General features: G+C 39.1%; 1 protein-coding gene across 4 annotated transcripts in view; it reads right to left on the bottom strand.

The window, feature by feature from the left end:
• The window catches only part of LOC150081995 (serine/threonine-protein kinase DCLK1-like), a 345,782-nt gene that overhangs the window by 118,846 nt on the left and 202,213 nt on the right, over positions 1-24,723 (bottom strand). For all 4 annotated transcript variants that reach the window (XR_016547298.1, XM_090379891.1, XM_090379889.1 and 1 more), the window contains one exon: positions 20,196-20,329. Coding sequence is in view for 3 of the 4 variants with exons in the window: in XM_090379891.1 (XP_090236017.1) it covers positions 20,196-20,329 (134 nt within the window). In the remaining variant the exon portion in view is untranslated. The remainder of the gene's footprint in view (positions 1-20,195; positions 20,330-24,723) is intronic.

The raw sequence follows: 24,723 nt of genomic DNA, 5'->3' as shown, positions 1-24,723 counted from the left end.
CTTTCGAGGTGCTGAGGGCTTACTTTTGTCAGTCTTGGGTTTATCTTTTTTGGGGAAGAATGGACGCTGTCCCGCGTCCATTTCTTCCTCCGCAAAGAGTTCCAAGACTGAATCTTCGGGTACCTCCTTCTGCTCAACATCTATCTTTTCTTGGGTACTAGGGGGGACTTCCCCTTTCTTATTCTTTTCTTTCATAATTACCTTTGTTACTTGTGGAGCATTAGGAGGTACCGATATAGGAGTGGCAGCTGATTGGTCCTTCTGTGCAGGTTTTTGAGAACTTAAGAGATAACGCGCGATGGGAGTGAAAGACTCCTTTGGAGGAATGGTCATGTCCGTCTGAGTTCCGACGGAACATCTCCCTGCTACCTTCTGAGCGTAGGTAGGTCTGTTGATATTCAGGGGTTTCGCCGATTTCCTTGCCTCCTGGTATGATATGTTTAGCTCTGCCTTCAGCCGTTGAATCTCTTTTTCTTCTTTCCACCTCTGGCATGCTCGTGAGTAGGCCGGGTGTTCTCCCTCACAGTTAATACAAGCGGGTTTTGCGGCTGAACATGCTGTTGTTTCGTGGTCCTTTGCACCGCATCGAGCGCATGCAAGGACTCCACGGCAGGCCATTTGAGAATGTCCATACTTCTGGAATTTAAAACACCGTAAAGGGTTCGGAACGTATGGACGCACTGAACAATTTATGTATCCAGCTTTAATCTCATCAGGAGGTTTAGGAGAGTTAAAAGTCAGGATAACGCTCCTGGTTTTAACAATTTTTCCATCCCTTCGCGCAGTGATTCTCTTGATGGCAATGACTCCCTGGGGTTTTAATTCGGAGCAGATTTCCTCCTCTGTTACGTCGAGAAGGTCCCACTCCGAAATGACACCTCTCGATGAATTGAGTGTTCTGTGTGGTATCACTGTTATAGGGATTCCTCCGATTGATGTTGTTCGGAGTAGATGTTCAGATTGCCTGTCATTTTTAGTTTCAATTAAAAGGTCTCCAGAACGAAGCCTCTTAACTGATTTGGGTGAACCTGCTAACCCGTCTAACCCTTTTTGAATAAAAAAGGGCGACATTTTACCAATCGGTGTTTCATTGGTAGAATGCATAATTAAGAACCTTGGGACAGTCCCTGATGGTAATTCCGTTCGCTGCCTCTTTTTGGCAATAATGCTATCTGTATCTGTGTTGTTGTTTTCAGATAGGGACTGGGTTGGGGCCCCTGAAAAAATAAGTTTATCAGGATTTATAGAGTTTTTATATGGTTCAGTGCCCGGGCTCCCCACCCACTACGGAGCCCAAAGGGACGCCCACTACCCGGCATGCAATAAATGCGCTCGGGAGTGGAATGACAGGGCTACCCAGACACTATACCCGCACCGCCGCCAGCCTGAATCCTGTCCCTCAGACCATGAGGGTAGGGGCGTGGCAGTGACACGGTTGACCCTCACAGGTAAGCCTACTAGCCGATTGATCCTAGCCGAGCCTTCCAGGACCACCCGTCTTTTCGAAGCAGGGGCCAAAGTGGTGTATTGAAGCTGGGCCCCTCAACCACCAGGATCCCCCTTTCCGAATTTCCAAGGGTCGCAGCGCACGGCAAACATGCCAGATTCCATTGATGTAAGCCTGGAACCTGGGCTGTGGGCGTTGGATCCCAGTGATGCTAGTCTGGAAGTCCAGCAGCGTCACTGGGAGGTCCTCTCACCACGTACAGGTGCCCACGTCGAGGGGCTTGTGATAGGGGCCAAAGTAATGTTTGCAAAAATCAAGGGTTGTTGTTTGTTTGCAAAATAGCAATGTCTGAAACGAAAGGGAAGCTAATTTAAATGGCTTTGAAGGGTGTGTCAGGACAGTAAACTGTACACGAAAATGTAGCCTTAACTGTGTCCACAGTAATGTCAGGAGTGCTGAGTGCTGTCAAAAAAAAAAAAAAATAAATAAATAAGCATGGCTTTGAACCATCAATATCATGCAACATGCCTTTTGACCAGGATATCACACAAAACAAAAGTAGATAAACATGCCTTTCAACCACCATATTACACACAACAGAGCAGGGATGATTTTTTCAATGATATTTATTCTGAGAGCATGTACAACAAATTGCCACATCAGTCCCCAATTTCTCTTTTTTTTTTTTTTTTAAAAATGGGATATTCAAATTCAGATTACATTTACAAAGAGCCTGAAAACTCTTTGTAAATGTAACAAAATATCACTGAATAAACTACGAGTGGGTGTCATTATTCCAATTCCACAACTTTACCGAAGTGTTGCCATTTAAAACCTATATCAAAACTTTATTTAGGTAATACCAATCTCATCTGTCATACAATCCAATTTATTTCCATAAATCAATATTTCTGCAATTTTCTGTATTAAGGATAGTTCCACATACACAGAACTACATTTAAGTTTAAAACAAAATTAAAGAATGATTTACTTATAATCAAAAAATTGACACTACAGCAAATTCCATGCCATTAAAATGTGTGGTTTTCTATTAAGCTTGAATGTGCAGAATGCCTGTTTCTGCTGTATGCCTGTTCTACAGATACTTTCATGGGCACTGTTCTTCTGAATTGCCTTCTATAATTCCTGCTCTCTCTTTCAAAACAGTCCGAACACGTGCTGCTACCAGCCAATATCCTTTTACTGTCCAACTTCAAACTCACAGAACCAACTTTTCATCTTTCTCGTTTATCCATTCTGCTGCCGTTTTCTGGAACAACATTCCTTCGTATGTATTTCCTGAAAATTACAGTCTACAGAAGTTCAAGTCTAATGTCAACAAATATCTTCTTTCATCTTCTTTCATTTTCTCAACCTCCAATCCAAGCACGGTACAAAGTACTATAGGTTCTAATATCTGTTGTGATTGGGGTTTTCATAATAATAAAAAAAAAAAAAAAAAAAATGTAAATTCCTTAATATTTTTGAATTGTATTAGCTATACTTTAGTCAGACATCAGGTTAATTAATATATATATATATTAATATTAATTAACGACAGCAACTGTAACTAATATTTATGGGTCAATGCAGTTGCAAGCAATCATGCAATACACCCATAATGTATATAAAATACTGTATTAAGGATAATAGAAAATGATAGAAAAAGTAAATCAATCAAATAGTAATACTTTCAGGGACTTAAGAAAAAAAGCAAAAAAAAAAAAAAATTATTAATCGCTTTTTACCCACAATCTAGATGACTTCAACTGGGGCCAACCACCCAGACTGAAGGCAAAATGCGACAAGAGGTTCTCTGTTTCTGTAATGATCAATATATGCTAAATAATTTAAATCTAAACCAAATATAAAACCACACATTTTTAATGGCATGGAATTTGCTGTAGTCAATTTTTTGATTATAAGTAAATCATTCTTTAATTTTGTTTTAAACTTAGATTTAGTTCTGTGTATGTGGAACTGTCCTTAATAGAGAAAATTGCACAAATATTGATTTATGGAAATAAATTGGATTGTATGACAAAAGTTTTTCTTCTTACTATCTGCATGTTTCTCTTTGCGTTAACTTAAATTTGATTGGCTATTTGATTAATTATTTATTTATATTTATTTTTACCATATACGTCAACATAGGGGGCACCACATTATTTTGACAACTATTACATTATGTCCTAGATGTGGAAAATATGTAGTGTGTATTATATATTTAATCTTATTTTAATCATTAAATTACATTCTCTGTCAGGTCAATGATGACTAATATATGCTTACATTTATATTTTACTTATATTTTCTTACTTTTGATTCTAATATTTCTAAAATTTGGCCTATATTGGTTTATATTTAAATTACTTAGCATATATCGATCATTACAGAAACAGAGAACCTCTTGTCGCTTTTTGCCTTCAGTCTGGGTGGTTGGCTCCCGTTGAAATCATCTAGAATATGGGTAAAAAGCGATAATTATTTTATTTATTTATTTATTTATTTCTTTTTGCGCATTTTCTTAAGTCAAAGTATTATTATTTGATTGATTTACTTTTTCTATCATTTTCTATTATCCTTAATATTTTATATATATATAAAAATTAAGGATAAAATATTAAGGATCAATCAAATAATAATACTTTCAGGGACTTAAACAACGCAAAAAAAAAAAAAAATAAATAAAAAATTTATATGCTTACATTTATATTTTACTTATATTTCTTACATTTGATTCTAATAATTCTAAAATTTATTTACATTTGATTTATATTTGGCCTATACTGGTTTATATTTGTTGTTGTTGCTGTTGTTATTTGGTTTTTAGGAGCATTAGCAACTAAGGCCATATTGCTCCGGGATATGCGGTGGTCATTCCCTGAATGACCTTTCCGCATCCTCCGTATTTGGTGGTGACGGGCTCGAACCCCGGTCTAATCAAGAAGCGTGTGCTACGCACTGCTGCTCCTTCCCACCTGGCTACGGAGGCACCTGGTTTATATTTGGTTTAGATTTAAATTACTTAGCATATATTATCATTACAGAAACAGAGAACCTCTTGTCGTTTTTTGCCTTCAGTCTGGGTGGTTGGCCCCAGTTGAAATCATCTAGATTGTCGGTAAAAAGCGATGATAAATTTTTTTTTTTTTTTTTTTTTGAGTTTTCTTAAGTCCCTGATAGTATTATTGTTTGATTGATCCTTAATATTTTATATATATATACATATATACTTACTTATACGAAAATTCAATGGTGTATTTAATGTTAGATATAAATAACAGATTATTGAAAAAGCCCTTGATAAAGTCCCTTTCAACGTATCTACATACCTATAATTAACTTATTAATAATTTTTATATGTTGCATGTGTATATATTATTTTTTCCAGTTTCCGTTGGCACGTGCATAGGTCTTCGTGTTTAGATGGGTTATGGTGTATCACAGGCTACAATGGATCTACACTAGACTGACCTACTTATACCTCACCTTCGAGAAAGCCAATATGGCCGTCTTATCATGCGGACGTGTTTTAGTCAACTCCATAATTTTTGATTTTAAATGTGTTTTAAGTGTTATTTAACCCAAATAAGAAAAGTATGCACACAAGATTATAAAGAACAGAGGATCACGCTGGTGAGATATTTTTGTCATTTACTTGGGAACATCATCTGGTTGAAGAGTTATTTATCTATCCTTTGTTGCCAGACCGCATGGTCACTATGTGGCTGGCAGCAGGGCTATAGAGAGGCTGCCGATATAACGCGGCAGCCACGTCTCAACCTGACACCTTGACTAGGGAGGTGCTATAGCGACTGTAACTTTGGACAGTGACTGGGTCCCAACCTTTCAACAAACTGAGTGATTTTATGAAGAAAGCTAATATGGGATATCATGTATTCCCCCCCCCCATGCCATAAACTCTCCATGGTAAGGTGCGAATTATCTTCTCAACCACACTACTGTATTTTGAATGCCATCATTGTGCACGCTGCCCCCTAGAAATTCCCTAGAGCAGTAGTTCTACTCTTCTAGGAGTATTTTCGCATTCGGCTGTTTTTCTCCCCCACTCCAAAGTGAAGTGGGGGATAGACAATATCTTTGAAAACTGTTTGTGCAGCAACAGATAAACCTATGAACTTGTGGTGGGTAACAACTGCCATCATTTTAAAAGAGCTACCAGAATATACTGAAGCATTCCCAATTATTCAGAATATTGTAACAATGGAAGAGAGACCGAAAAAAATTAAGGACTTCCAGATGCAGAAACAAAGTGACGAAATGACCATAATAGATCAACCACACAAGATGGAGGAGGCCCATTCTGGAGCCACCTTAAGCAAGAGGAAAAACAAAAAGGAAATGGATCCTAAATTCGAAAGGGAGACCCGCTCGCAGGCCGAAACAAGCGAACAACCTGAACCAACAGCATCACAAAGAGATGCAAACAATGACAGACAGCAGGAGGCACACCTGCACCATGCACTGCTGGAGGGCTCAGTCTATGAACAATCCCTCAGACTGAAAACAGCCCTAGAGAATATTTTTAAAGAAAACCCAAATAGGATATTTACGGGTCTGAGGTCCCAAATAGGATATTTACGGGTCTGAGGTCCCAAATAGTGACCATATTTTACAAAATGGAGGCAATCCTCCATGACACATACCTAGAAAGCCAAAAAGCTACTACAAGGCTACAAGCCTATATAGAATGTGGGACCAAACAAATGCCACAGTGCGCCCCGACATACTCAGAAGCACTCAGGACCCCATTAACAAATGAAGCTCAATCGACCGCATAGGGGCACCAGAGGAAGAGAGCCCTATTACCCACACCAAACCTAGCGATCCTTAAACCTAAGGAGGCAGGTAAAATCTCCACAAGCGAGGAGCTTAAAACAAAGATAATCACCAACATGCGGGAGGACCCCCCCCTTTACCCTGGATGAACTCGGGGAGGCTGCACGTCGAATCAGAAACAAGAAATGCCCAGGCCTTGATCTCATCGAGCCAGAAATATTGGAGAAAACAGTGGAATTTCAGCCACAATTACTCTTCACATTATACAATAGATGCTTAGAATGAACTCAGGCACACGAGAACTATAGGAATGCGAAAAATGAGAGACGTAGGGCTGGTGATAGAAACAGAAACCAGACAAGCACAGAGCATAATAGAAAACCCTAAAATAGACCACCTCCCTGGTCTTATGGCCCAGCCACACAAAAGGAAAGGACCATCAATATTAATCTTTGATGTAAACCCGGAAGTTACGGCTGCACAGCTCGTGGAAGAACTATACTACAAAAACATACAAAAGGAAATACCAGATAAGGAACCGCATGATGTAATAACTCCAAAATTCCACATAAAGGCAAGAGGCAGAATCAATAATAGTTGGAGCATTGAACTCAGCCCAGAGGCATGGCAAGTTTTAAAAGATAGGGCAAGAGTATACATAGAATGGGGCAGCTATCGTTTTCAGGAACGAGTGGCCGTTCCCATATGTTTTAGATGCTGCAAGTTCGGCCACTCCTCCCATGTATGCTCCCAAACGGTCCCAACGTGCGGACATTGCACCGAGAAGGGAGACGGATTTAAGGATTGTCCGCACAAAGAAAAAGAAGCTGCCTGCGCAAACTGCAAGTCCATGAAGCTGGATCATGTCCACTCAATCAGGAACCCCAATTGCACACCTTATCTCAAAGCCAAGAGCAACTACCAAAACAGAATCAACTATGGGAACAAGAACTAAAGAATATAATAAAACAATGATCAAAATAATACAAATAAATGCACAGTGAGCCAAAGCAGTGGCAGACCAAATCAGGGTCAAGGGCTGATGAGGAAAATATAGAAGTAATTATTCTGCAAGAGCCATACGTCCATGCAGGGCGGGTAGCGAGGTACCCACTCCGATATAAGATAATTCATACTGAAGAAGACACCCCATGGGCAGCGGTTCTAATCAGAAATGCAAACATAACCACAACCAAAATAATCCAACTCTGTACGGCCTGGGCTGCTTGTGCCCAGATTATCACAGCACTGAGCTCCCTTTATGTTGTGGCCCTCTACAGCAGGCCAGGACAGGAAATGGAGACCACAATCAGCTACTTACATCACCTCCAGAACACCTTGCCAAACGAAAAAACAGTTATAGGAGCAGACGTCAACTGTCGATCCTCGCTATGACATAGCACCACTGCTGCCCACCTGGCTACGGAGGTGCCCACCACTTGGGAGCAGTCGATAAATAACATCCTAGATGCAATATTCCTAAAACTAGAAATGCCAATCTTACCAGCACAGCAACACACATGTGAACCTGCTCAAGATAGTGCAGGACTGCAGACAAAAGTACTTGCTGCTCATCTCCGTTGATTTTGCCACGGCGTTTGACTCACTTTGGTGGCCAAGCGTCCTGGCAAGGCTGAGGAAGGCCCGAGTGCCGATAAACTTGTATAAAGTCATCGAAAGTTATCTAACCAAAAGAAGAGTGGAGATAAACGGGCAGTACCAGAAACGAGAGAGGTGCACAGAGGATGTCCACAGGGGTCGGTTCTGGAGGACACTCCTGTGGAACTTCAATGAGTTCCTAGAAATGGACCTGGGACCCGTGAGAGCACATGTGTTCGCAGATGACCATACCTTGACAGTGGAGGCAGATTCCAGGGCCCAAATGGAGGCGTTGGCAAACCAGGCACTACAGCAGCTACAACAATGGGCTTCCAAAAACCAATTAAGAATTTCACGAGAAAAAACCTCATCAATCCTCATCAAAGGGAAACTACAATTGCAGCGGACCCCGCAAATAAAAATTGAAAATGTCACCATAAAATTCGCGAGCAAGCTAAAGTACTTAGGCGTAATCCTGGATAATAACTTGTCTTTCCAGCAGCACCTGAAATACATCTGGAGAAAAATCAAGGGCTACTCTGGGATGGTAGCCAGGATCACAAAGAAAGACTGGGGTCACAAAAAGAGAACCCTGTCAATATACTACAAAACAACTTTCCTACCAGCAATCACCTATGCAGCAGCGGTGTGGTTTCCCAAAGCAGCACTGGTTGTGAACAGAACACTTGAAACGATCCAAAGGACCATATTACTCACAACAACGCGAGCTTGCAGCACAGTAAGCACCCCAGCACTACAGGTGCTTGCCGGAGTGCTTCCCATGGATCTGGAGGTTATCCAGGCAGGGCTGCTGTTCAGGGGAGTGGCTGCCACTCACCAGAGCTACACAACTGATCCGGCAAACAGCCTAAAGAATGAAAAAAAAGTCAGGTTACAAACTGACCTCCTAAACCTTTGGCAGAGAAGGTGGATTGAGACCACCAAGGGAGAAGTGACAAAAAAAAATTCCTACTGGACATCCGCAAGATATATCCAAAACAACTGGTGTGGTACCACATGACAACGCTGTTAACAGGACATGGTCCCTACAATGAAAAGCTTTTCGGGCTGGGTCTCACCGACGATCCCAGCTGTACATGCAGGGACAGCGAAAGCTGGAGCCACATAGCTTATGAATGTCCACAATATGAGGACCTCAGAGGGATTTTCATAACAAGAATCAGATACCTTCCGAAGGGATTGGAGTCCCACTTCCTGGACTCAGAGGAAGAATACAGGGCACTCTACCTCTTTGCGCAGGATCTATTCCCCAGGAGGAAAATGCTAATTGTAATCTACAGCAATCAACACAGAGACTGACAAGAAACGCTACCAGATGAAACAGAAAATCAGAATTTGCGGGATACCAGACTCGACCAAATGGAACGCTGACAACTGGAAGAGACATTAGGACGGGGATTACCCTATAACGACAACAGAGGGGACAACCTTCATTCCCTCCCCTTCTCGCCACCCTACATCTTCTAACTCTGGTGGGGCATGGACATGCCTCACTGAAAACTAGGGCTACCTACCCTACTGGTCCCATATTTCTACAAGCCTATTGGTCCCATATTTCTACAAGCCCCCCCACTTCTATCTTTATGCTAACGAAATCCCCACACAACAAAAATTAACATGCCGAAAATCCTTTGAGCCCAAATTCAGCATAACAACCTTAGCGATCATACCCCGACGCCAATGCATATGTGTATGTATACATGAGTGTATATATATATATATATATATATATATATATATATAGTGGATATGGCAAAAAGTTAACAGTTATAAACTGTAAGATAATTAATTATAATGGTGATACAATCAGTGAAAACCTAAACACAGAACCTGACAAGGGAGAGAAGAGCTGATTAATGCCATCAATGTCTAGATTAAACATTACATCAGTCTTAATATCTATGAAATATTGTGAAAGAGCAGGTGGTAACTAAGTGCTGTGATAGCTGTCTCTGGTCCATGGTAATAACCTGGTAGGGAAACATAATGGTTATATGCAAAAATGAAACATATATATATATAAGGATAATTACTAAATAACTATGTCAAGCCAATTGTAGTAAAGATAGGGTAGACACATTGCAAAGGACTTCATCGAGGGCTAACCCTTACAATGTGTCCTCCTACATTTGGCGAGCTATCAGTTTCTCTTGTCATCTGCCTGTTATTCCTGACGAATGGTAAATAGATATAAGGATATCTGTAAGGTGACAATTAAGTTAAGTTAAGATTAAACTAGAATATAGTAGTGGATAGAAGATAATTAGTTAGGGAGGTAAACGAATTAAGGTGGTTAACAAGCTAGATGACTTTAGCCCGACCGATAGCCCAGACAACGAAATCAAAGTAAAAAGCAAATAATGGTGATAGTAAGGAACCAATAATACTATATATATATATATATATATATATATATATATATACACACAAAGGGTACTAGGAAAGTTTTGCAATATGACGCAACAATGAATCACAGGAAACTGCTTGTTGAGACATGTTCATACGTGCATAGTAGCCGCCGCGCCAAGTCGATGGGCTCAGTTATTCATTAGTAGTGAGAGTGTAAAGTGCTTGCGATGGCATCGTGGTCACGAAATGAGATAAGGACAGTTTTGCGGTATAATTTCGTGCGTGGTTTAACCATAGACCAGTGCTCAGAAGAAATGACTCTTGCACTAGATGATGATTGTCCACATCGTACAACGATATTCAGGTGGTATAGAGAATTCCAAAGGGGAAATTTCACTCTGGAGGATTCTGAGAGGCCGGGAAGGCCACGAACGTCAGTTACGGAGGGAAACGTTACTGCTGTGAGGAAAATGCTTGACGAAAACAGGCGAGTGACCTACCAACAGATAGAGGATACTTTGGGCCTAAATGCACCAGCAATTCGTTCGATTCTGCAAGATCATTTGCACGTGAAGAAACTTTGTTCTCTCTGGGTGCCGCATCAACTGACTGAAGAGCAGATGACACGACGTGTGACTTGGTGCCAGGAGATGTTAAAAAAGTTTGATAAGGGACAATCTCGGTATGTGAACAACATCGTGACAGGTGACGAGACTTGGCTGTACTATTACGATCTGCCGACCAAGGCTCAAAACAAAGTTTGGGTCTTTGATGATGACGACACACCCGTAATTGTCAGAAAATTCCGATCTGTAAAGAAGAAAATGATAGCTGTATTTTTCAAATCGAGTGGAATTGTGGAACGTGTCGTTTTGGACACGCAGAAGACAGTCACAGCTAAGTGGTATACTGAACAATGCCTGCCTAAAGTCATTGGATCTATGAAGAACCTGCGGCCAAAGTCAAGAATGGACACCTGGTACCTCCATCACGATAATGCTCCAGCTGACCGCGCCAAAGCCTGCACCGAATATTTGACCACGACAGGACTGAAACTTCTGGAGCACCCTCCCTACAGTCCAGACCTTGCTCCCTGCGACTTTGCACTGTTCCCGCATGTGAAAATGAAGCTAAAAGGGAGGCGGTTTTCCAGTGATGAGGACCTTCTACGGGCTTGGGACAACGAGTGTGCTTTACTCCCTAGTGAAACTTGGCAGAACTGGTTTAAAGATTGGTTTCGGAGGATGGAGAGGTGTATTGAATGTAGAGGAAATTACTTTGAAAAAATTAAATAAACAAAGCTGTATTGCAAAACTTTCCTAGTACCCTTTGTATATATATGAACATAGTATGAATGAGCAGGTGGTAACTAAGGGCTGTGATAGCTGTCATAGCTGACTTTGGTCCTTGGTAATAACCTAGTAGGGAAACATAATTGTTATAAAAAATGAAACATACATATAAGGATAATTACTAAATAATTATGTCATGCCAATTGTAGTAAAGATTGGGGGAGATACATTGCAAAGGACTTTATCGAGGGCTAACCCTTACAATGTGTCCACCTACAATTAGCGAGCTATCAGTTTCTGTTGTCATCTGCCTGTTAATCCTGATGAATGGTAAATGGGTATCATAGGGATATCTATTAAGTTAAGATTAGACTAGAATATAGTAGTGGATAGAAGATAATTGATTAGGGGGGGGGAACGAATTTAAGGTGGTTAACAAGCTAGATGACTTTAGCCCGACCGATAGCCCAGACAACAAAATCAAAGCAACAAACCAAATAATGGTGATAGTAGAGAACCAATAATACTTTATATAACATGTTATTCTATGACAAAAGATAGTTAGCTATGCTAAAAGAGGAGAACAGAAACAAGGTGATAGGACAGTGATAGTACCTCAATCCCCCTCGAATTGCTCTAATAGTTCTTGAGGTATGAAATGTAGAAAAAGATAGTGTATAGTTAAAGTGAAGGAAGAGTGGTAAAGCAAAATTACGTCGGCAAGTACCGGGAGCGTAACTTCCCGTCCCTTGTAGTAAGGGAACCTGGTATTGCATTAGAGTTGTAATGCCAATTTGGAAGGTATAAAATAAAATGTATTATTGAAAGAAGAAAGGAATGGCCAGTTCCCGATTACTTACGGCGTAGTATAACGAGTAAAGTAAACTTACCACAATGACGAGACGCGGGAAAAAGGCCACGTTGTGGCATTTTTCCCGATTCTATCTATTCTATCATAGAATAACATGTTATATAAAGTATTATTGGTTCTCTACTATCACCATTATTTGGTTTGTTGCTTTGATTTCGTTGTCTGGGCTATCGGTCGGGCTAAAGTCATCTAGCTTGTTAACCACCTTAAATTCGTTCCCCCCCCCTAATCAATTATCTTCTATCCACTACTATATTCTAGTCTAATCTTAACTTAATAGATATCCCTATGATACCCATTTACCATTCATCAGGATTAACAGGCAGATGACAACAGAAACTGATAGCTCGCTAATTGTAGGTGGACACATTGTAAGGGTTAGCCCTCGATAAAGTCCTTTGCAATGTATCTCCCCCAATCTTTACTACAATTGGCATGACATAATTATTTAGTAATTATCCTTATATGTATGTTTCATTTTTTATAACAATTATGTTTCCCTACTAGGTTATTATCAAGGACCAAAGTCAGCTATGACAGCTATCACAGCCCTTAGTTACCACCTGCTCATTCATACTATGTTCATAGATATTAAGACTGATGTAATGTTTTATCTAGACATTGATGGCATTAATCAGCTCTTCTCACCCTTGTTAGGTTTTTGTTTTTTGTTCAGGTTTTCACCTATTGTATCTTACTTTTATAACTGTTAACTAATTGCCATATCCACTATATATATATACGTGTGTGTGTGTGTGTGTGTGTGTGTGTGTGTGTGTGTGCATTGTCACTAACCTAACGGATTTTTTTTTTTTTTTTTTTAGGTTCTAGCCGCTGAAATCTCAGGAAAGTAAGCGGCAGGACCTGCCAGAGTAAAACTGAGTCTACTGGGTTCCTGGTCTGCTTCCACGGGGCATAAGTGTGGCAACGTTGGGCCTCAGCAGGGGTCTAGCAGCTAAATGACCAGATGAACAACGGTACACAACACTACACATGAACAAGTCCCTCACACTTTCATTTCCCAGCGAACTGGTTCACACACAATGAAAGCAACATGGAGATGGGGGGAACCCCTGGTGCTGTATGACAATAACACACTTTACACCTTCAAGGTACATTCAACTACTGCCATATATATATAATATGAATGAACAGTCGGGACAAGTCAACTAAATGTTAGTCCTAGTGTTTTCAGACAGTTTCTTTATCAATCCATCAAACCTAACAATCATGCCAAACATTCTGCACAAGTAAATAGCAGCATACTGTATGCACTATAGCTTCCCCACCCCCCTCAAATTAAAAGCAAGAAAGATTTAAAACTAAGCACTTTGTAATGTCATCCATTGCAAATCCAAAACTGAGAAAGCACCCATTGTGGCTCGGTTTATATGAATCGGCAACATATCATACTGCCTGTACATTGTGTACAAGCCAACTGACATATTATTATTAGCCATATGTGCAAGGAAGCCTGAGGCTAATGCTACACCAGCCAAAAAAAATTCCCAAATTACCCTGAGAGAGAGAGAGAGAGAGAGAGAGAGAGAGAGAGAGAGAGAGAGAGAGAGAGAGAGAGAGAGAGAGAGAGAGAGACTCACTCTCTCGGGGTAATTCAGGTTTTGATTTTTTTTTTTGGCTGGTGCAGCATAAGCCACAGGCTTCTTTGCACCATACGAGCTAATAATAATGATAATAATATAAGAGCAATACAGCTCAATTCTTCCTACTTTGATACTATTTGAAAATATCACAATTTCCATAATCTACTCACGGCCAAAAGGAAGAGCAAAGCGAAGCTGATGTACATCAACCCACGACAAACTAAACCACCCAGCAATAACGGACAAGATGTAAAGTGACACTTAACAATCTCCACTCTTTTCTGTTAAGTGTCACTTTGCTTCTTGTGAGCATGGACCATCCCGAAATAACTTTGTCCCTTATTAAGAAGTTTAGTCTGAAATATTTTAGTAAATTTGACAATTTTCTTCAATTTCCTGTCCATTGTTGCTGGGTGGTTTAGTTTGTGATAGGTTGATGTAGTAGCAGTAGTGGCATGTGATGCAAGAAAGAAAGTGTATGAGCTTATGCAGCATCAGCCAAAAAACATAAATAAATAAAATTAAAAAAATATATCACACCATTCTTTCCAAATGCCTGTCCAGTTTCTCCTTAAATTTATTTAACCTATCAACTTCCACAACAATAGATGGAAGTTTGTTCCAGCAATTAACCACCTGCTGGCTAAAGGCAAATTTCCTCACATCTATTCTACATCTATCTTTCATCTATCTTAATTTCTACATCTATTTTTCATCTATCTTACATCTATCTTAATTTGAATTTATGCCCCCTTAGGTTCATAATCTGAACAAGTGGAAGGATCCCATCAGAATTCAGCGTGCTCAACCCATTAAAGGCCTTATATACCTCAAGCAGATCACCGAGCAGGTGCCTAGTTTCCAACCACTGCAATTTGCAGAACTTAAGCCTCTCTTGGTAAGAGGATCCCTTCATTCCCCTCACCAATCTTGTTGCCCTTCTCTGTACACACTCAAGCAAATCTACATCCTTCCTAAAATGAGGCCTCCAGACCTGTACGCAGTATTCAAGGCATGACCTGACCATTGCCTTATACAGAGGGACATTCACCTCCTTTTCCCTGCTAGAAAAATTCCTATATCATTGACAAAACCCAATGACCTGCCCTGGCAGCCTGTCTGCATTGCTCAGAAAACTTCATATCTGACTGCACAATTACTCCCAGGTCTTTTTCATTTTCTACCACCTTAAGTGTAGTACCACACAGTTGGTACGTTTCTCTGGGGTTACTTCTACCCATATGCAGTACTTTGTATTTGTCAAGGTTAAACTTCAGTTGCCACTTCTTCGCCCATCTGCTCAAATTTTCTAGATCCTGTTGCAGTAGCACACTGCCAACCTTTGTATCATCTGCAAACTTCGACACTAAGCCTGATATACCTTCATCAATATCATTGATAAAGATACAAAAAAACAGTGGACCCTGCGGGACTCCACTAATAACATTAGTCCACGAAGAGCAGCACCCATTGATTACCACCCTCTGTCTTCTCTCACTTAACCATCCTTTTATCCATTGTAGCCACTTACCCTTAATACCATTCTTCTCCAATTTGTACAATAGTCTTCCATGCGCAACAGTGTCAAAAGCTTTCCTGAAATCCAAATATATGATATCAAAATTATTTTTTGCATCCAGTTCCTTTGTAACCACATCATAATATCCTATCAAATTTGTCAGACAAGACTCCCTTAACAAACCCATGCTGTGTCTGAATTATTGCAGTAGTCTTGTCTAGATGTTCCTGCAATGCATCTTTAACCAGTGACTCCATTATTTAACATGGAACAGAAGTTAAACTAACTGGTCTGTAATTACTCGTGTCACCCTTCGATCCCCCTTTGTGAATTGGGGATACATTTGCACATCTCCAGTCCGTGGGGACCTCCCCTGAGTCCAAGGATGCTCTCATAATTATGGCTAAGGGTTTGCTTAGTTGCTTTGCTGCCTCCTTTAATATAACTGGATAGATCCCATCCACCCCAGGTGCCTTTCTTATGTTTAACTTCAACAATGTACATCAACTTCACTTTGCTCTTCCTTTTGGCAGTGAGTAGATTATGGAAATTGAATACAGGATTATTTTTAAGAAACCCATATATATTAACAATTGTAAATCATAATATCGTGTCATAAATTTAGTTACATGTAATGTATTAATTTGATGCGAGTGTCAGGCCGAAGAACTTCATATAAAAATATGAGTTTAATCAATTATATTTTTCAAACAGTACTCAAGGTGGGGCCTGACCACTGCCTTATACAAGGGAATAATCACCTGCTTATCCCTGCTGTAAAAATTCCTGTATATCATTGACAAGACACCATGAGCTTCTCTTGAAGACAGTGTGCACTGTTCAGCGACTTCATATTTGGCTGCACAATTACCCCGAGGTATTTTTCACTTTCCACTGACGTAAGTGTAGTACCTGAAACAGGCTATATCTTAAGAACTGAATACAGGTCAGGAGGTCTATTTTAGGTATGATATGGAGTTGCCTAAATGAGTACAGAATAAGTACGTTTCTCTTCAGTTATTGCTACCCATATGCAGTACTTTGCATTTGTCAATTTTAAATTTTAATTGCCACTTATCAGCCTATTTGCCCAACTAATCTATATCCAATTGGAGTAGCATACTGTCTTTACTGTTGTTAACAACCCTGCCAACCTTTGTATCATCTGTAAACCTGGATATTAAACCTGATCTACCTTCATCGATATCGTTGATGAAAACACAAAACAATGGGCCCAGCACCAAACCCTGGGGGATTCCACTAATAACATTATACCACGTAGAGCATTGTCCATTTATTACCACTCTGCCTTCTCCCACTCAACCATCCTTTTATCCATAACAGCAATTTGCCTCCAATGCCACACTACTCCAATTTATGCAGCAGTCTTCCATGTGCAACAGTATCAAAAGCCTTTATAAGGTCCAAATATATGATATCAAAATCATTACCTGCATCCAGTTCCTTTTTGACCACATCATAGCATCCAGTCAAATTGGTCAGACAAGACTTGCCCTTAACAAACACATGCTGTGTCCGAGCTATAACTGAAGTCTTATCTAGATGATCCTGCAATGCTTCTTTAACCAGTGCCTCCATTAATTTCCCTGGAACAGAAGTTAAACAAATTGGGGTCACTTTTGCACATCTCCAGTCCATGGGTACATCCCCACCCAGAGTCCAAGGAAGCTCTCAATAATTATGGCTAAGGGTTTGCTTACTTCCTTTGCTGCCTCCTTTAATATAACTGGATAGATTCCATCCATGCCAGGTGCCTTGCTTATGTTTATCTTCAAACAATTTCTCCTCCACTTTGCTCTGTTATTACAAAATCATCTATCTCACTGCCAGGGTTTAATTCACCTATGGCATTCCCCTACTTGAATAACTCCTCACGTGTGAATGTAGAGGCAAAATACTCATTTAGTTTGTTAGCTATCTGAGCAGAATCATCAACAGTTGAACCATGGATATCAAGTGGACCAATCTCATTCATCCCCTTCCTTCTAGAGTAAAGATCTCTGCTGTTTTTCTTTGCATCCTTTGCCAACGATTTCTCGTAGTCTGCCTTTGCTGCCTAACCTCCTTTGTGTCTAGGTTACAGACCAAATTATATCTATCATAGGCTTCCGTGTCGCCCATTAATTTTTATGTATCCCATGCACTTTTCTTCTCTGCTACATGTCTCATTAGTTCAGCTGACATCCATTTAGGCCAAAAACTTGAACAAAATTTCTTAGTTGGTATGAAAAGCCTATTAGCTTCCAACATTAATTGTTTGAATGCTTCCCATTTCGAATTTTTTGTTGGTAACATCATCAGTTGGTCTCACCATATAGTATTTAAATACTGTCCCAGACTACCTTTACGAAAACAGAAACCCTTCCCTTTACCACTTATAGTAGTTGCCTCTGAGTAAATCCCACTTCAGCACACTGATCACTGCAACCTAGTGGTTCCTTTATCTGCAGTTTTTTAATGCATGAAGAATCACTGCTGATAATCAGATGAAGAGTATTACTCCCTCTAGTTGCCTCCCAAACATGCTACTGTACAAAACAATCAACCAATAAATCCACAAACACCTTGCTAGTGTATGAGTGACCAATCCACAAATTGCAGTCAATATCTTGGAAATTAAAATCCCCCATTATAATACACTGATTTATTGGCCCACTCTTTCTCTGTACAGTTGTTTATTATAGTCATCAGAGTCATTACGCTTATAACACCCCTACTCTCACTTTTGCTTTCCCTGTGCTTAGGTCACACCAAACTGACTCGACACTGCACTGTCCAGCCATGTCGACTGGCTGTACTTCCTGGGATTTTATATGTTTCTTAACTAATAGCATAACTCCTCCTCCCTTCCTATCCTGTCTTTCCTTCCTGTACACATTGTACTCCCCAAATTTCAGTTCTGCATTCCTTATATCTGTGTGACACCAAGTCTCTGATATCCCAACAATATTTGCCTTTGATGTTTTGACCAACATCTCAAATTCATCACTTTTATTTACCAAACTCCTAGCATCGATGTACACAGAAGTATAGCATTGCCATTAGTAGAGGCATAAGATACAAGAAAACAAGCTTATGCTGCATCAGCCAAAATAAAAAGAAAAAAAAAAAAAAAAAAAAAAGAAAGGAAAAAAAAAAGAAAAGAAAAACCTCCAATTTCACCCCTCCATTCATTCCAAATGCCCATCCAACTCGGCCTTAAATTTATTTAAGCTATCAACTTCCACAACAAAAGATAGAAGTCTGCTCCACCAATCAACCATCCACTGGCTAAAGGCAAACTTCCATACATCTATTCTAATGTTTCCTCAATTTGAATCTATGTCCCCTCAGGTTCTTAATCTGAGCAAGAATTCCCATCAGCATTCAGCTTACTTAACCCATTCAAGGCCTTATACACATCAATCAAATCACATGGCAGGTGCCTACTGCCCAGGCACAGTAATTTGCAAAACTTAAGCCTTTTTTTTGGTAAGAGCACCCCTTTGTTCCCCTCACCAATCTTCTTGCCCTTCTTTGTACTCATTCTAGCAACTCTACATCCTTCCTAAAATGAGGCCTCCAAAACCTGTACACAGTACTCTAGGTGTGGCCTGACCGTTGCCTTGTACAGCAGGATAATCACCTCCCTATCCCTGCTAGCAAAATTCCTATATATCATTGACAAGACTCCATGACCTGCCCTGGCAGTCCATCTGCACTGCTCGGCTTACTTCATATTTGACTGCACAATTACACCCAGGTATTTTTCATTTTCCACTTCCTTGAGTGTGGTACCATTTGGTATGTTTCTCTTGAGTTATTATGAAAACCCCAAACACGAAAGGTATCAAAACCTGTAGTACGTAGTACCGTGCATGGGTTGAAGGAGAAGTATGTGGCGGGGGGGATGCCGGAAACTTTGCTCTAGAGACTAAACATGGATTTCACCACTTCAAGCCTCCAATAAGCAAAGTGGTGGTATTTCACCGGTTGATGAAAGTCATCTACCACCTACATTGCTAACCATATGCAGTACTTTGCATTTGTCAATGTCAAACTTGAGTTGCACTTCTTTGTTTATTTGAAATTGTGTTTCAAATTGTGTTATTTGAAATTGTGTTTATTTGAATTTGTTTATTTGAAACCATGGATATCAAGTGGACCAATCTCATTCATCCCCTTCATGAGAGGGCACAATTTCAAATTAAAGAAGGATGGTTGCAGAATAGAAGTGTGGAAGTTTGCCTTAGGCCAGCAGGCAGTTGATTACTGGAACAAACTTCCATTTGTTGTTGTGGAGGTTGAGGGCTTAAATAAATTCAAGGGAGAACCAGACAAACTATTGGAGGGAATGAACAAGTGAAATGGGAAAAGTCTTTTTTTTTCTTTTTGGTTGATGCTGTATAAGCTTGTTTACTTGCATCACTTTCCACTGCTAATTCTAATAGGTATGAACTGGGAAATTGGGGGAGGGGGAATTCAAATGACAAACAAAACAAAGTGAACTGCAGAGAGGCAAAGAAACATCTTTACAAAACATAACAAAATTGATTTAAGCAGCTAATGTGCAAAATCCTCCCTCCTTTCTTGCACAATATAATTTGTGCATGTCTCTCAGGCTAATTTAAATACTTTAAGATCAATTAAAAGAATATATACAAAAAAAAAAAAAAAAAAAATTTCTTACCCTGTTTCTGCTAGAATTTCTGGGGCAACATATGTTGGAGTGCCACACACTGTGCGTAATGGATCTCCAACTTCTACAGCAAGACCAAAGTCTCCCAATTTCAAAGACTTAGTGCCATCTTCATGTTCATCAACCTAATCAAAGAAAAATACAATTTCTGCGACAAATATCTATATTAAATAGAAGTGGTTAATCTGTATGAGCAACAATATAGTAGTAAGGATTTAGATTGTATAGTAGAGATGCTACTATACATGAAGATAACCTAGTTGGAAACAAAAACTGAAGACTACTTAAGAAAACATAAGAATGCAATCCTGCCTGTAGCAAGAACAGTCAGTAGTTTCGATTCTGCAGGAAGATGAAAGGTAAAATTTGGAAAGCAGAAACACGTCAGTGCTCACGTTAAAAGTTAGTGTGAAAAAGTGAGCTCCAAAAGTGAAAGACATTCACTGTACGATCCATCGTCAGGCACTGGCCTCAAAAACACTTCCAGCTCCACTAGGGAAGGTTTTGGATCAAGCAGTTCAAATTATGAATTTTGTCGAAGGAGGAGCTCTCAACTCACAGCTTTTCAAGCAGTTATGTATTGACATGGCCATCATTTGCTTCTTTTTTCCACACAAATGCTCAATGGCTTTCAAGAGGAAATGTAACTGAGTGAGTATTTGAGCTTAGATATGAGCTCAAATTATTTTTTGAAGTTCAGGGTAAGATGGAATTTTTTGCCTGGTTGGATGATGAAAAATGGATCATGCACCTTGCCTATTTGGTTGACATTTTTGAGCAGCTGAATAAACTGAATCTTCAGATGCAAGGAAGGATTACAAACATCATAAAATTCAATGATTCCTTGAAAGCTTTCATGAGCAAGCTGGAAAACTGGAAGAGAAAGGTCAAGATAAAAAAATGTTGCAATGTTTGAGAAACTGTCATTAGCTCTTGTTGCTGGTGGTGATGACCAAGTGCTTCCAGAATTTGCAAAAAATGAAATTTTGCAGTATTTGACAACACTGGAAAATGAATTCACCAGAGTTTTTTCTTAACTCAGTGATGAGGAGTTGGATTTAATGCGAAATCCATTAAAATTGTCAGTTGAAAAAGTTCCTGATGATTGTGAAGATGAATTTCTGGAGTTGAAGACTAATTCAGGAGCAAGAGATATATTCAATGAGAAATCAATCACAGAATTTTGTCCCTTGATGTGCAATTCCTACCCAAAAGTGGCAGAAAGAGCTATCCATGCATTGCTTCCATTTGTGTCGACATATCTTTGTGAGTCAGGCCTTTTAACTCTATTGCAAATGAAAACGAAGTAGACTGGAGGTTGAAAATGACCCAAGTTGTGCCCTTTCAAGCACTCCTCTGCATGTCCAAGAACTGGCGAAGAAAAAACAATCACAGGTTTTTCATTGACTGTAATCTTCATCTGAATAAACTGAATTACAATACCCCGGCATTCTATTGAACCTTTTGTTTATTGAAGTATACTTCAATTTAGTCTGTTAAGTAATTAGTTATGGATATTAAAAAAACACTTTTATTCAAGTTTTAAAATCCATCAACATTTTCTGTTGCTATTAAATTTGTAAAACTCCACTATAAAAAAAAAATCCAAGTACAGCAGGCCCCCGTTATAATGCAGTTTGCTTTACGCTGATTTGCTACGTAAATCAGCGTAAAGCTGTTCTTATATTATAACCCGTATCTGACTATAACACTAACTCTCTTTTACAGATTGCATTTTTGCCATATTTAACGAAATTGTTTCATTTGATGGAGTCGATAGCTTGAAAATGAATAGCAAAACAGCATTAAAACGTTTCCCCACGCTCAGTGAAATTTTCTCGCACGCTAATTTAATGCAGTATAGTGACTTGTTATGTAGTTCTGAGATCAACATTTTAAAAAAATATCAAGTATATTGCTTGTAATATTTGTGTTATTTGCATTTATCCAAAGTCTAATCATAACTCAGTACGGTATTAGACATAGTAACGGACAGTTTGCTCAAACATTGTATCATAATTAATGCAACCAATGCAGTTACATTTTCGAAGAGTTAATAATGGCTGATAAGAATGAAAAAGCAACAACATCTGGGCGCAGTACGAAGACTATAAATGTAAAAAAAAAGACTGAATTTGAAAATTAAATTAGACATTTTGAAGCCAATCGATTCCGGTCAACGACAAGCGGATGTGTGCCATAATTTAGGACTTGCAAGTTTAACTGTAAGAACAATTATAAAAAAATAAAGAATTAATTTTAGCAGCAGCAGGAAAGATAGCTGTTCCACTGCAAGCAACTATGGCTAGGCCGGCTATTAGGATTGAAATGGAAGACTTTAACTAATTTTATTAAAGATAATATCCAGTTAAGTTAAATATTATAAAAAAATTTTTTTTTTAAAATAACAAAAAAAAGTGAGAGAGAGAGAGAGAGAGAGAGAGAGAGAGAGAGAGAGAGAGAGATTATCCAATATGATGATCTGAAGAAAACTCACCGAAAAAAATAAAAATATGGAACCATTTAAAACTGGTAAGGGCTGGTTGAATAAATTTAAAATCCAGGAAGAAGCTTCAAGTGCAGATCAAGGAGCCGAAACTTTCAAAAAAGAACTTGTTAAAATTATTGAAGAGGTGTATTATATATTATACTTCTCAACAAGTTTTAACATAGATGAAGCAGGACTTCTATGGAAACGAATGCCTAAAATAAGTTTCATATTAAAAGAAGGAAAAAAAAACATGCCAGGTTTCAAAGTGGCGAAAGATCGGTTGACTTTATCGTTGGGTGGTACCGCTGCAGGGATTTAAAATTAATACCCCTTTTAGTTTATTTGGAAGAGGGCCAAATTTCAACTCAAAATAGACATTTTTCATGATTAAATTCATCAATTAAATTAAATCAATTTAGATCAATTAAATTCATGACTTTAATTGGAATTAAGTTTAATTTTGATATGTAAGCAGTTACCACATAATTATATACGTGTGTAATGCAGAATCTTTTATATGTACAAATATTTGAATATTAAATATTTTGACTGACATTTGTGTATCTTTTCACTACCGTTTATTATTGATTAGGAAATATCAGATTCACTTGGCGCTCTGTTTTACCAGAATGAATCATCAGCATTAAGTGGGGGTCACCTGTAAATGTATATGTACTAATATAAAAAAAATAAAAGATTTTCAATATTATATTAATATAATTATTTGGAATGCACCTTTTGAGTCAAACAATCTTTGAAAGGGGAGGGGAAACGACATTCTGACATATGGTGAAAAGGGCGCATGGTGAAAAAAAGGTTAAGAACTACTGCTCTAGAAGTCAAGGGGATGAATCTTATTGGTCCTATTAATGTCAATGGTTCGACTGTTGATGATACTGCTCAGGTTGCAGGATCATCGATGATATTTTGCATCTACATTAATACAAGAGGAATTCTGTAGGGAAGTGGAAGACAGAAGCTTATTAATCTCTAACAGGGAACTAAATGATTTTGTCATAACTGAGAGCAAAGTGAAGGAGAAATTGTTGAAGTTAAACATAAGAAAGGCACCTGGGGTGGATAAGTTCCATCCAGTTATATTAAAGGAGATGGCAAAGAAAGTAAGCAAACCCTTAGCCATAATTATGTTGTTATTTGGTTTTTAGGAGCATTAGCAACTAAGGCCATATTGCTCCAGGAATATACAGTGGTCATTCCCTGACCTTTCTGCATCTTCCGTATTTGGTGGTGACGGGCTCGAACCACGGTGTAATCAAGAAGCGTGTGCTATGCACTGCTGCTCCTTCCCACCTGGCTACGGAGGCGGCAACATAATTATGGGAGAATCCTTGAACTCATGGGAAGTCCCCATGGACTGGAGATATGCAAATGTATCCCCACTTCACAAAGGGGGACCAAAGGGTGACATGAGTAATTACAGACCTGCTAGTTTAACTTCACTTCCAGGGAAAATAATGGAGTCACTGGTTAAAGAACCACTGCAAGATCATCTAGACAAGACTGCAGTAATAATTCAGACACATCATGTGTTTGTTAAGGGGAAGTTTTGTCTGACCAATTTGATTGGATACAATGATGTGGTTACAAAGGAACTGGATACAAAAAAATAATTTTGATATCATATACTTGGATTTCAGGAAAGCTTTTGTTACTGTTACACATGTAAGACTCCTGTATAAATTGGAGCGGTATGATATTAAGGGCAAGTTGCTACAATAGAAAAAAAGGATGGTTGAATGGGAGAAGTCAGTGGTAATCAATGGACACTGCTCTTTGACTAATGTTATTAGTAGAGTCTCCTAGGGTTCCATATTGGGCTCCTGCTGTTTTGTATATTTATGAATGACATGGATGAAGATATATCTGGCTTAATGTCAAATTTTGCAGAAGGTAAAAAGGTTGGCAGAGTTGTTAATAACAGTAATGACAGTATGCTGGCGCTCCTGTAGCCAGGAGCAGCAGTGTGTAGCACACGCTTCTTGATTAGACTGGGGTGCAAGCCACGAC

This window comes from Mastigoproctus giganteus, chromosome 8 (assembly GCF_048544385.1).
Source record: "Mastigoproctus giganteus isolate SK-2022 chromosome 8, ASM4854438v1, whole genome shotgun sequence".
NCBI lineage: Eukaryota > Metazoa > Arthropoda > Arachnida > Uropygi > Thelyphonidae > Mastigoproctus > Mastigoproctus giganteus.
The sequence above is the reverse complement of the archived record's forward strand: the minus strand, read 5'-3'. Positions and strand labels throughout refer to the sequence as shown.